The sequence below is a fragment of the Odontesthes bonariensis genome, chromosome 6, assembly GCF_027942865.1.
Source record: "Odontesthes bonariensis isolate fOdoBon6 chromosome 6, fOdoBon6.hap1, whole genome shotgun sequence".
In the NCBI taxonomy this organism is placed as follows: Eukaryota; Metazoa; Chordata; class Actinopteri; order Atheriniformes; family Atherinopsidae; genus Odontesthes; species Odontesthes bonariensis.
In genome coordinates, this window is record NC_134511.1 from 14,396,469 (window position 1) to 14,409,826 (window position 13,358).

The following is a 13,358-nucleotide window of genomic DNA, read 5'->3' on the forward strand; positions in this document are numbered from 1 at the left end:
GAATTACAGTCACAGACAGACAGTCATACACATGCAGAAAGGGATAAAGTCCATCCGAACTGCAAACATTAATGAGTAAACTTTACAATGACTGTCTTATGAGAGGTGATTTCGGCAGCTGCATTCGTGTTGTATATAGGGATCAGATGCAAGTATTTTCTCTCACATAATATGGATTCATAAGCAGCACCCCAGCCTTAAGATACCTTTGGGAAAGCTTGTGAACACACGCAGTGCTCGGGTATACAGAGGAGGTGAGGGGTTTTTACTGAGTTGTTCATCTTAAGGTGAAGAATGATTAAGCAGGCGTTGCTTGGGATTCTGTGTGGGGCCGCTGTCCTGACTGTAGGTATCCTAATCGGCCACTATGGTATCGAAAAGAGTGGCGACTCCGCACCGTCTTGGGTGAAGGATGTGGCAAAGGACGTGGATGAGAGCCTCATTGAACAGTTCTTGTCTGAGGTGAATAACATCGAGATACAGGAAAACCTGAGGTGAGTTGATGAGGGCTAAGTTTTGGGAAAAAAAATGTGACAACAAAGGAATTGCAAAAGTAATGTTGTCTAATTTCTTGTGCACCTTAAGGTTTAAAACCATTTTTTGCTGCAGATTCTAAATATAGATTATAGATTATATATATATATATATATATATATATTATAGATTATTGGGGTTTATTGAATCAAACCTTTCATTATCATAATAATCATATCTTCCTCCCCAGGGAGTTGACAAAAGTGCCCCATATGGCCACCACTGCTGGAGATGAGGAAACAGTGAAATTCATGCTGAAGAGATGGCAGGACCCTGAGACAGGTCTGGATGAAGCCTGGAGAGAGGAATATAAGGTCTACCTTTCCTTCCCTGACCCCAAAAAGCCCAATAAGGTGACTGTAGGTGAGTGAAATGTATGCTGAAAATCTTCGAATGGGAGTGGGAATGGTTACTACATCATTCAGCCGGTGTTTGAATCAGCACCAAATGATCTTTTGAATACAATTTAAGGAAGTTCTTGTAAAAAGTGTATTTAAGAGTACAAACACATTGATTGCAGAAGAACTGTTGAGATGAAACCTCACATCAATCAAATCATAAAATAGAGTGAGTCAAATAGCTTTTATTTAATGTATTGAGCTACATGATTTACTACAGTGTAGGCTGCTGTAAACATTCTTTACTGTCTCTTAGATTATCCCAAGGAAGCCAATGTCCTTAAGTTCAAAATGTCCATAGTCATCAAACTCTGCTATTATGTGATTCCTTTACATTGAAGAATTTGTAATTCAGTCTGTGATCTGTGAGTTTCACTGACTTAGATGACACGTAAACCAGTAACCATCACTTGTTCATTTCAGTGACTCCATCTGATACTGTGCTACACACTGCCAGAGAAAAAGAGAAAGCTTATACTCCAGACCAGGATGATCCTGCCGTGGTTCAGCCATACGCTGCATACTCTCCTGCAGGAAACCCAAAGGTGAAAAAAAAAGTTACCCATTTTTTCAAATTACAAAATGTATTTGGTTGATAACTGACTGCAGATCAATATCAATTAAGTACCGATTTTACTGCGTCATCATTTTTATGTAAGCAGAGCAGACTAAGACATGCCGTACCATGCCTGATGGACAGCAAAAGTATTAGAAATAACCAAAAAAATCCAAATTGCTGTATGTACAGCAGAAAGAATAACAAGCACCCATTTTTAGTTGATGTTTGTGCACAGATGCTCCGTAACTATAAAAATCACATAAATATCACTTGTTTGACTCACTAGCAAACAGTAAGAGTTTCCATGTCATGAACTTTAACGCCCAGCTCTAAATGTTTCTTATCTTTTAGCTTCACATTATTACACTCTTACTGGAAAACACTTTTGATTCCCAAAAGACGAGACGAAAGAACACATTATGGTTCATTTTACAGCTCTTTGGCAGTTAAACTTTTACGCAAGTCAACAGATGTTCCCTTTGACACTCGTGTGTTGCCATATTCTCCCATAAAATGTTACAGATTTAATTTAGAAATACTTATTCAAGATTCCCGCAATAAAATCCTTTCTCTCTCATACATCCACAAAATGTGCCAAGAATTTTGAACCCGGCTGTATCCAATGTTCAGAACAAGAACTCAATGTAATTTGTAAATGTCTTCATTTAATCAGTTGTGTAGAAAATAGCATTCATAATACATATGATCATAATTTTACCCCATTCATCTATGGTGTCTCTTCATTGGTGGTGGGGCAGAATTTAACGTTTATATTTCAGTTCGAAATCCTCACACATTACAGAGCAAATTCAAATTTGTGTGAGAGAAAGAAAAAAAGCTACTACTGGATGGGATGAAATGCATGGAAATGATTCACGTGGAAAGAAGACAATTATTGAAATGAGCCGACACAATAAGTGAATAGAATAAAGATATTCTATTAAATCCGTTGTGAAAAAAAACAAGAGGTACATTGATTAAATATTGACAGCTTCACTCTTTACTAGAAGTTATGAGTGCAGGTTTACTGGTGCCACAAAAGTGAATATCCTAACGTACAGAGTATCTCCAAGGCCAAAACCTTATCAAGAACTGATAACAAGTTATTCTGAAGACTGAGTGAGTTAACCATCAAAAAGATTCACAGTGTGAAGAAGATTCACTTCTGAAGATTCATAGTGACTAAGTAGTTTGTTAAATCACCTACAGGGTAAGAAGGCCATAATAAAGTGGGAGTGACAGAAGATGTTGAGATAAAGAATCTAATAAAGATGCTCTGTGCCGTTATCAACATATTGTAAATCTGGAATCATACATTTAAAAGAGCCAGCTGTGATGATTTGTTGACATCAGTTTACCAAGTTATTTTTCATGTTATTTTTCTGCTGTTGACAGAATATTGATCTTTCTGATGGTTTCAGGGGAGACTGGTTTACGCTAATCAGGGGAAAGCAAGTGATTATCTTCGTCTAAACCAGACAGTGGACCTCAGAGGAACCATCGCTATCACCAGATATGGTGGAGCAGGTAGAGCAACTAAAGTGAGTCTTTTTTTGTTTGTTTTCTAAACAAAAGCAATTTTTCCAATGGGGACTCATCTTTTGAGGCTATTGTCATGGATTTTTTTTTGTGTTGACTGCCTGTGCATGTGGGATTGATCTGATCTACATAAACAAATCCACAGACCTGAGAGCACAAAGGTATTTTGTAGTAGAATTTGTCTCTATGTTTGATGTGAAGATCTTCAGTCTTTCAGCAGGAGAACAACAACATCGCCTACACAAAGACGTGTTGAAAAGAACACAATGTGCTTTTTTAAGCTCCTTTAAACTAATCTGTACCAAAATTCCTCGGAAACATTTTTGGAAAGGTCTGAAATCCACCACTGCAAAAATGACTCATGCAAACTTAAAAGCATTCATAAAGAAAACAGTCGTATTTTATCCCTTACGCTGCTACATGTCTGTGTGATCAAAGTGTAAATCAATAAGTTATAGTACTACTCAGGTATCACTAATTGCTCACTAACTGGGTCTCTCATGCAGGCCATCAATGCAGCACCCTACGGCGTCATCGGTGTGCTTGTCTACACAGATCCTCTGGACATTAACGATGGTCTCATGTCAGACATCAATGAGACATATCCCCACTCCTGGTACTTGCCACCCACTGGTGTGGAGAGAGGTTCCTTTAGCAATAGCTATGGAGACTTGCTCACCCCCTACCTGGCTGCCAAAGGTAATTAGTGTATTTTGTATAAATGGCTGTAATGTAAACCACATTGACAAGCATACATTAAGTAACATTATTATAAAAACTCATTAAAAAAAAAAAAAAAACTATTAAAAAAAACAAATGGATGATTTTGCAGAGGAAACCTACAGAATCCCAGCCGAGAACATAACAGGAATCCCTCCTATTCCAATTCAACCAATCGGATTTGAGGATGCCTACATATTAATCTGGTTTGTGAACACCTGCTTGTGGAGAAGTTAAAACTCAAAATGGTTGTTTATGACTTCAAACCAAGTAATTTTCCCCCTTTTTTTTAAAGTGAGCTGGGTGGAGAAGCAGCTCCAAATGAATGGCAGGGAGGATTCAACTGTACCTACAATTATGGTGGTCCAGGATTCAAACCAACGTCTGCTTTCAACAACAGGTAGTCAACAGTCCACATAAAACTTTCAATATTAGTTTTTCACTGAAACATTACCGTTGTAATATCCTGCACCTACTTTCACACCTCGAATAATACATGGACTAAAAAGTGAAAATAAGATTCCTTTTGTCCCTTTTTACACTTGTGCCTCTTTACACTTGGTGTTAACAAGAGTCCTGAATGCCCTGATTGGCTAAAACCAGTCTTACCACTGGAAAAGTTTACGTTTTTTCAATTTTACACTGCAAGAAGTGAAGTTTTAGCAAAAATACTAAATACAGCCAGTCACATGAACAATATTGTTACAGATTCAGACAATAACATGTTTGAAATCTGCCTGAGTATAGCAGTAATCTGGCATTTCAGTAGTCTATGATATCTGATAACCGCAATATGATATAGAACTTAAAGATGTATTAAAAGATAGATTTGAGATATAAGAGAACCGTGTGAACAATATTCTGCTGGCATGGAAACTAAGAGTCTGTTTGAAGAGTTGTTTCTGCTTAGGAAGTTTCTTAACTGAATCAGGATCTGCTTTTTGCCACTTTTGCTGCAAAAATGAACACAAACAGGGATCAGGAGGTTTTCTGCGAATTATACCTCCAATGTATTTGAACTTTCACAGAAAAAAAATGTTTTTTTTAAACTTCAGCTTGTCTTTCAATGTGGCAAGTGTGGCATTAATACAGCTAAAAGAATGAGACCATATGCAGCTCAGGTCACCTCCAAATGTGGTGATTGGTGCTCTTGGATCACAATATGTCCTAAGTGTGTTTACAGCTGGACCCAGAGCTGTCAACATGTGATCAGATCACCAGAGATTTATCTTATTGCAATTTGTTAAACAGAGCCTTTATCTCTCTTCTGCGTCACTTAAGTCTTCTGCCTTTAACCTTGTTTCAGTGATGTGAAACTGGACGTCTTCAATTACGAAACACAGATAAACTCCTCAAATGTGATGGGAGTTATCAGAGGAAGTGTTGAGCCAGGTGAGAAGGGCGCCTGAAGGCAACTTAATGATGCAATGTAAGCTGTTTGCAGTTTGTGATATTACTGTGAATGCTCTGTGTTTGTGTCCACAGACAGATATGTGATTTATGGGAACCACAGGGACAGTTGGGTTCATGGTGCCATCGACCCGAGCAGTGGAACATCAGTCATGCTGGAAATTACCAGGGTGCTCGGCAGGATGGTCAAGCAGGGTGAGGAAAGTCAAAGCTGGAAGAACATCATGTCTTACTGTCTTAATTTTGGATAGTTTATCATTGTGCCACTCTATGGCAGGCAAATGGAGGCCACGCAGATCCATCATCTTTGGAAGCTGGGGAGCTGAGGAGTTTGGCCTCATTGGATCTGCAGAATACACTGAGGTGAATTCCAATTAATCCACTGCGTCAGAGCAAATTTAAAGAGTTTGTTTTGAAACAAGACCATGTACATTTTGAAGAAATAGATCTAGTTTTTCCGCAAATACGTTTAATTTAGAAGGAATAAAATGCACCATTTATTTAGCATGTATTGCATGTCTATTGACCTACAACCCCCCCCCCCCCCCCCAAAAAAAAAAAACTTGACCTTTTCTCTCCTTCAGGAATACTTCACCAAGCTCAGCGAACGCACCGTTGCCTACATAAACGTAGACATAGCTGTCTTTGGTAAGAAGCTTCACAACTCTGCCGTACTTTTACTACAATCGGGTGTAACCGGACATGCATTAGTTAGACAGTAGATGTGACTGTACAAGTAACAGAAATACCAGCATTACTAGAAGTACTAGAAACACTACATTAAAAAGTAAGGGGTTTTTCGTTGTACTAATGCTTGAAAAAGCATATTTTCACACCATGAATAGCGTGATAATAACCACTCCCTGTTTGTGTATCAAACAAAAGGAACATAGCTTGACCTAAATGTATTCTATTGACAATGCTTTTAATTCATCCTTTTAATTATCAGAAGAGTGGAGACATCAAACACTGCATACTTTGCAATAGTTTAAAAAACACAAGGACCTAAGGATGTTAAAGACAGAAGCAATTCAAGTGATGTGTGTAGTGTAGGTGAGGATGCGAGAGTGAGTTATCCTTTATAAGCAGATATGATGATAACAAAAATACATTATTGTTGTTTATATATATAATAATTCAAATATATATTAATATGCTTTGTATCTAATACTTTACTTACTTTATTTTACTCTTAACTCACTACATTTATCTGACCTCTTAATCATTAACTACTGTACAATTCAAGACTTTGACGAGCAAAATATTTGAAACGCCTACAGCATAATGTGTGATGCTTTTTCACAGTAGAGCTTTAAAGATTATCCCGAAACTTATAGGAATAAGAATAGCCATATATCCTGGTTTCTGACACTTTTTAAAGTATTTCAATGTGCTGCTTTTCTTCATAACATTTTAGACTATTTAGAGGTTTTAGGCTGTTGGTGGGACAAAACACAAAAAAATGTTGCTTACACAAATGAAGATTTGTCTTTGTACTTATTATCAGATACATTTGGAAATATCCCAGAAATTGTTTTAATAAACAGGTTGTTTTGAGGTTGTAGAAGTTTTTTGTTGATGGTTGGCTAAAATGTGCATAGTCATAGTGCCACTTTGTGGTAAAACAGTTTCCTAATTCACTTTCACTCATGCATAAATGTGGAAGAAAGAAATCACGTTCTTGGTTACAAGAATTTTGATAAAGAAATCTTCAGCAAAATATTTAGCAAGAAATAATGCATGAAAATGAACTTGTAGAATGTCTCTTTGTGCAGATTGTGTGAACTCACTTTAGTAAACTGCTGTGTCTTGGACATGTAGCTAGTGATGATAATCCATCTCGGTCCTTTTACTTTCACTCCTCAGCCAACGCCACCCTCAGAGTTTCAGGGATGCCATCGATGCAGAATGTCATCTTCAAAGCTGCAAAACAGGTTAGCTTTTTTAAAAAGCTGAATCATGCCAGCTCTGGTGTTTGAAAAATAGCACTGTCCCCACAACACAACAAATCTGCCACATAGAAGTGTGTTTGCTCACTAGGTCAGTGCACCTGGAGTGGATTCTGCATCCGTGTACGACAACTGGATACGTTACTTCAACAGGACAAGCCCAACCTACGGACTCATTCCCAAGTACTGAGATACAGTGTCACCTCTCTCATTTTTACTAAAACTCTCTCATCCCTGGCTTAAAATTTACAAAACTATAAATGCTGCAAACTATCAAAACACAGCTTTGCCAAGCTGAGTTGTAGCATCTATACAATTTGTGTCTATGCAATATAGTTATGGTCTGTTTTGCATTGTAAATATGTTCATATTTAATCTTACAGTGAGTCTACACATTGAAATGACCAATTTGTCATTTGTCATGTTTTGTGTCTTCATTCAACAGTGTCGGGTATCTAACAGGAGCAGGTAGTGATTATGCTGCCTTTGTCCATTACCTGGGAATTGCATCCATGGATATGTCATACACATATGACAGGGTATTTCAAATGTCTTCAAAAAATAATGTGAAGCGCTTGTGTTGAATGTAGTCTGAATTGGAAAAATAATATTTTTAGTTGTTGCTGCCGAGGCAGAAGCAACAGACTGATATGGATCTTAAATGTATTGCTTGGTTTCATCATTTAAAAGCTGCCTAATTTAATCTATTGCCAATTTAAAAAGCAGACAGCTGTTTATTTCAGAATCAATGAGAAGAAGACATGAATGTTGATGATTTTGTGTAATCATCAGAATATTATTCCTCTCACAGAGTAAAACAAAAGCTCGGATTTACCCTGCCTACCACACAGCATATGACACTTTTGACTATGCTTCAAAATTCATTGATCCGGGTAAGCATTGCTATTTCATTGCCTGTCGTTTGTCACTGTGATGCAGATGAAACTTTGTATGATTGAAACATTTAGCGTATTTCAGTAAAACGCCTTATGTTTCCCAGCCAAGTATTTTTACTGTTTCTGTTAGTCACATAAGACAAATGAGAAAGGGTGCAACATCTTTTAAGATAGTGTCTTTTGTCCCCAATACCACAATCCTGCTTCTTCCTCCTTTCAGGATTTCTCAGTCATCAGGCCGTTGCCAGGACAGCAGGAAACATCCTGATCCGATTGGCTGACGGTCTGGTGTTGCCACTGAACTGCGGTGACTACGCTGAGAGTCTGGAGACGTACCTGAATACAGCAGTGACCCTCTATGAGGTGCAACTAAAAGCCAATAACATATCCATGGGTAACTATAAATTTACTCTAATGCCACAATAATTCACTTTGCTGCAGCATTTATTCTGTCTTACGTTTTATATTTCTTGTTGGGTCTCCAGTTGGGTCAATTACATTTTTACATTTTTGATTTTGTACCGTCTTTGGCCAAGAAAAACTTATTCTAAAGTCCATGTACTTTATGGGCAAAGACATGTAAGATGAGATATGCCGGAACAAAGGGGTGATAGACTGAGAATAGAGATCGAGAAAATGTGAATTGATATTCTGGTGCCAGAAAAAGGAGGAGATGATTGTTAAAGTAGGATACAGGATTGAAAAATAATGTCCTGTGGGGTATGAGATGACCTCATGGGGAAACTATTGCAACAGATCCTGACCAAAAATTCTTGAAATGAAAGGAAATCGATGTCCCGAGCCGGAGATACAAGTGAAAAGTTGTTGAAATATAGGTAGAAGTAAGATAAACTACAATCCTAGTGCCAGAAGAGGGAACAGAAGGATTGTGAATGTGTATAGATATAATGAAACTAGCAGCTTGAAGCAGTGACTGTACAGAAGGTGAAAAGTGATTGAGGTTGAGGGGGAAGAAAACTGTGTATTCACTAAACCATTACCAAAGATTTATGAGAGTGCTTGAGCGACTGATCTTCTCTTATGATATTTTATTTTATAATGCGCTTATGGTGCATACAGTACCTTGTCTGACAATGATTAACAGTACACCCTGGCCCCCGGAATAGCTGCAGGATATGACCAAAAGGTATGACAGATAAACATGCTATCAAGAGCAAAGACAGAAAAATGAGTCAGTCAGTGCCAGAAAATGAAAATTGTTGAAATTAAGTATAGAGTGAGGAGAAGCTGTATCACTGACAGTGTTATCAGGGTAGCCATTGAGATTGATTCTTACCCCTAACACACATGGACCGTGGCACCAGACTATGCCAACAAAAAATGTCAGCATTCAACCAATTACTGTTCAGGGGTTAGGCTGATTTACCTACCGATCATCACTCTTACTTCACTTACTCTAATACAGTATCGCCAGGTTGAAGGTTCTGAAATGGGACACAGATCAGTTGAGCTGGATGAAGGATGAAAATGGAGCTTATCTGGCATCTCATCTCTTCAAAATAGCTTAGAAGTTCTCTGGGGAGAAGATTGTTTTATAAACTTCCAAATTTATAAGACGTTTATACAACTTGAATCTCAGACATAGGACATAGAACATGGAAAATGAGAACAGGTGTGCGGGGGAGTTGGATATTTGTAGAAGTGTACAGCTAAAAACGATTACCTTCATTTGTAGTGACGCAAATTGGAATACTAGTATTAACTATTTGCTTGAAACAGACTCTGTTCCCATTCCTGCTCTCACAGAAAACGAGAGAGAATGAAATCTTTACGAGAGGCTGCAGTGATTTATGCTTTATTTCAGATCGAGATGGGGACTCGAGTCACTGTGACTTGGACTCTAGTCGACTCGAATCGCTGTTTTGATGACTTGTGACTTGACTTGACAAAAAAGAAAAGACTTGAGACTCGACTCGGACTTGGAAGTTAAAGACTCGGCACTTGACCTGACTTGAGACACGATGACTTGAATGACTTGAGAGTTATTCAGTTCATGTTTTCAGTTTGAATATAAGATTAATAAATTAATTTTAAAAATAATATCGATTACCCGGTAGGAGACAGACAAGTTTGAACTTTGTTCGTCATTTGAAGATCCATTCTGACCAGTAAGTACTTGTCAAATTAGCTAATATTATCGTGTTAGCCTAGTCGGTAGTTAGCTAACGTTAGCTTGATATAATACGGGGTGGGGGACAGTTACTTATATCTTGTATTTTCACTGTATTAAGTTCAGATTCTGCAGGTAAAATTGCAATAATAAGGTGACTTTGACTTGACTTGACTTGACTTGGAAAAAATTACTTGGGACTTACTTGAGACTTGAAAGCTAAGACTTGAGACTAACTTGAGACTTGCACATGTGTGACTTGGTCTCATCTCTGATTTCAGAACCACTAAAACATGCAGTTGCCAGCTTTCGCAGAGCGGCTGACCATTTAAACCAGGTGATTCACAGCTCAGACCTTCCGAATGAAACGTAAGTGCACACATGTACATGTTGACACATTGTCGTCAGTCACAGAGATTGCGATACCATCCCCGTTTCTTTTTTCTCTTAGACCACTGAAGGTCCGAAAGATCAATGACCAACTTATGCTGCTAGACCGAGCTTTCTTGAATCCGCTGGCATTCCCAGACAAATATGCATTCAGGTAAGGACATGATGCGTAAGTTGCATGGCCAAAGGGAGTATAAAATTATTTCTAGGGTATTTGCCAAGCAGTTTGTGAGGCTGTATGTAAGGTCATCATTGTGCTGTGCACCTTCATCAGATACTGTATATAAAGTAAAAGGAGTAGCAGGTCTGTTAAGGCCAACTGTTTTCATCCTGTAGGATGTCATTTTTAGACATTATTACCATGACTACCATATTTGTTTTAATATAAATCCAAATTGAAGGATCTGGTTTTAGAAATATTAAAAGAAATATCAACCCTGAATAGATCAAAGTCACCAGGAGCCACAAATGTACTTGAATTTCACCTGGTGCAATTAAGGCGGGCACAAACAGTCATTAAAACATTCAGAAACAGAAGCTGATATTGATACATGATGATATGATTAAAAAAAAGACCTCACATTTGGTACAAGAAACTACTGAGCCTCAAACTTGTCATACACCTTTCTAAATCCCTCTTCGTCTTTTCCTTGTTACATTTTTTGAAGAGAGATCTCACAGTTAGTGACAGTTATTGTCTTATTATTTGTGTCAGAATGCATCTCATTACCATGTTGTGTCCCTTTGTGTGAAACAGGCACGTTATCTGGGCTTCAAGTAGCGCTGGCAAGCCAACCTTCCCAGGCCTAGCAGATGCCTTTGCCAGTGCGGAGTCGTCAGGACAGTCCAGTGACTGGGAAAAAGCGCACTACCACGTGTCGGTGTTGAGTCAGGCCATTGAAGGCGCTGCCAACATACTGGCTGATGTCATATAAGCACAACTGCACAAACCCATATAACATGGAGGGATTTGGGAATCTGTTTTTTTTTTTTTTCTTAAATTTGAAAGTTATATGAGATTACGAATATCTGCTGTTAAGATGTTATTGGGTCACTGTTTTATTGTAATGTTTTCTGTTTTGTTGTCTTCTTCCAAATTTCCTTTATACAAGAAAAATGTTAGGTTCTTCATGCAGGAAGACATGCAGACAAACACCGCAGTGACACTGAATGAGATTAAAGTGTACTGTAAATTTTCTGTGTTCACAATGCAGAAATAACTGATAAAGACAGTCATGCACTGCAGTTAATGGGTAGTTTTATTGCATACAAAGAGTTTAATTATAATTTTAACTTGTGCAAATATTTCTGGAATGTATGGCTTTTACCAGCATATGCTAGCTGTCAAGGATTACTGTCTGTCAGCACTTCAAATGGTAAAAAAAAAAAAAAAAAAAGAAAAACCACAATTATTTGAGCTGCAAATAGGCCTAAACTGAAGGTGGAAAAAAAAACATTTTAATCATTTTGACAGAAGGTGGTGGAGACTGCAATTTCCCATTATGAAAAGCTGCACCTCATTGAAAACCTATATTCACCTCTTGAGTCAGCTGCCTTTACAGCAGAAGGGAGCCACAGTACCGGCTCCTGCCTCCAGGGGTCAGGAAATGCTTTGAAACAAAGTCTGAATTTGAGATTTTGAGTTAGTTGGTGCAACATAAATGGAGTGTGTCCGTAGAAGCTAAAGATCAAGTCAAACTATTCGGGGAGGACTGTTCAAAGATAGATTTCGAGATGATACTCCCAATAATCCCTCTCAACATAGATTGTAATCGTATTCAATTAAAATACTGTGGGGAAAAGGTTAAATGGCAAACATCTTTGTCAGGCTAAAGTTTATAGTGTTGAACAAACTCACGCGAACCCCCTGAGCTGTGTAAATGAATAACTGTTTGTGTAGGTTGGTGAATGAGAGCAGTGGGATGATTCATCTATTTTTAACATATATTGACAGAGAAAAAAAAAAAAGTCAAGGGCACAAGATATTTTCTGACATCCAGACCAGTGTATTTCAGGAAGGACTGGCTGTTTGTGAGTTATAAATTGCAATGTTTTTCAGTATTTTTAGCAGGAGAGATTTACAACTTTTTTTTCCCCCCTTCAGCCAAGCAGTGTTCCTCATTTTACATGCACAAGTGGCCAGAGATGGTGTGTTTTAGCCACTGAATGTTTTCAGCGGTGGGGAAAGCACATCTCTTACTCAGATCTGCAGTTAATTCATCTTAAGACAATTCCGCTGCCTCCTTTTCTTAGTTTCAACATCAGCCGAAATCATTGTTTCTTGCGATTAATTTTGAAACTGACAAAGTGTCACTAACTCAACTTAATCAGAAGACTTGCAGACACAAATAGAGGAGCTCATGCTAAGTTTGCTGTAAAAAACAAAACAAAAAACACTTCGATAAACCTCATGTAACATGAACTTCTTCAAATAGTGCTCTCAATATCAACAGTTTTTCACTGCAGATCTGCCCCATGTATTACAGAAAACTAAAATAGTATAGCAAAACACTCAAATCTTAATGATTTTGCAAATAAAATTCTGTTAACACCAAATTATGTAAATTTGGTTTTGACTTGAAAACTCAGCAATTGTTATTATAATTGATGCGTAAAGTGAAGGGTCCAAGTTTCCGGTCTGCATCATCTCAGTCCTTTGTTCTAAATCTTACCCTCAAGCCCACAGGCTTTATCTAAATGCAGCTAGACTGAATTTTCCTCAAGTTTAATGACCGTCATCAAATTCTACCCGATTATAACAATTTCAGTGTGAATTTGACATAAAACGATCGTTCACAACATTAACACCGCTGACAGGTAAGGTGATCCAGC

General features: G+C 37.9%; 1 protein-coding gene across 1 annotated transcript; it reads left to right on the plus strand.

Moving 5' to 3' along the window:
- Positions 1-294: 294 nt before the first annotated feature.
- naaladl1 (N-acetylated alpha-linked acidic dipeptidase like 1) lies at positions 295-11,461 on the plus strand. The gene is made up of 19 exons (XM_075467499.1): positions 295-494; positions 725-897; positions 1,356-1,477; positions 2,913-3,032; positions 3,537-3,729; positions 3,863-3,956; positions 4,046-4,150; positions 5,057-5,142; positions 5,236-5,355; positions 5,438-5,523; positions 5,745-5,808; positions 7,027-7,094; positions 7,201-7,292; positions 7,555-7,648; positions 7,921-8,002; positions 8,226-8,399; positions 10,418-10,505; positions 10,588-10,680; positions 11,284-11,461. Exons 1-19 carry the CDS (start codon positions 295-297, stop codon positions 11,459-11,461), a joined length of 2,232 nt encoding a protein of 743 aa, XP_075323614.1.
- The last annotated feature ends 1,897 nt before the right edge of the window (positions 11,462-13,358 follow it).

Excerpts from the sequence above, each read along its gene's own strand:
- naaladl1 (XM_075467499.1), top strand. The coding sequence starts at position 295 with ATGATTAAGCAGGCGTTGCTTGGGATTCTGTGTGGGGCCGCTGTCCTG. Across the intron at positions 3,957-4,045 it reads GATGCCTACATATTAATCTG|TGAGCTGGGTGGAGAAGCAG; the intron begins GTTTGTGAACAC and ends TTTTTTTTAAAG. Across the intron at positions 10,681-11,283 it reads CCAGACAAATATGCATTCAG|GCACGTTATCTGGGCTTCAA; the intron begins GTAAGGACATGA and ends TGTGTGAAACAG.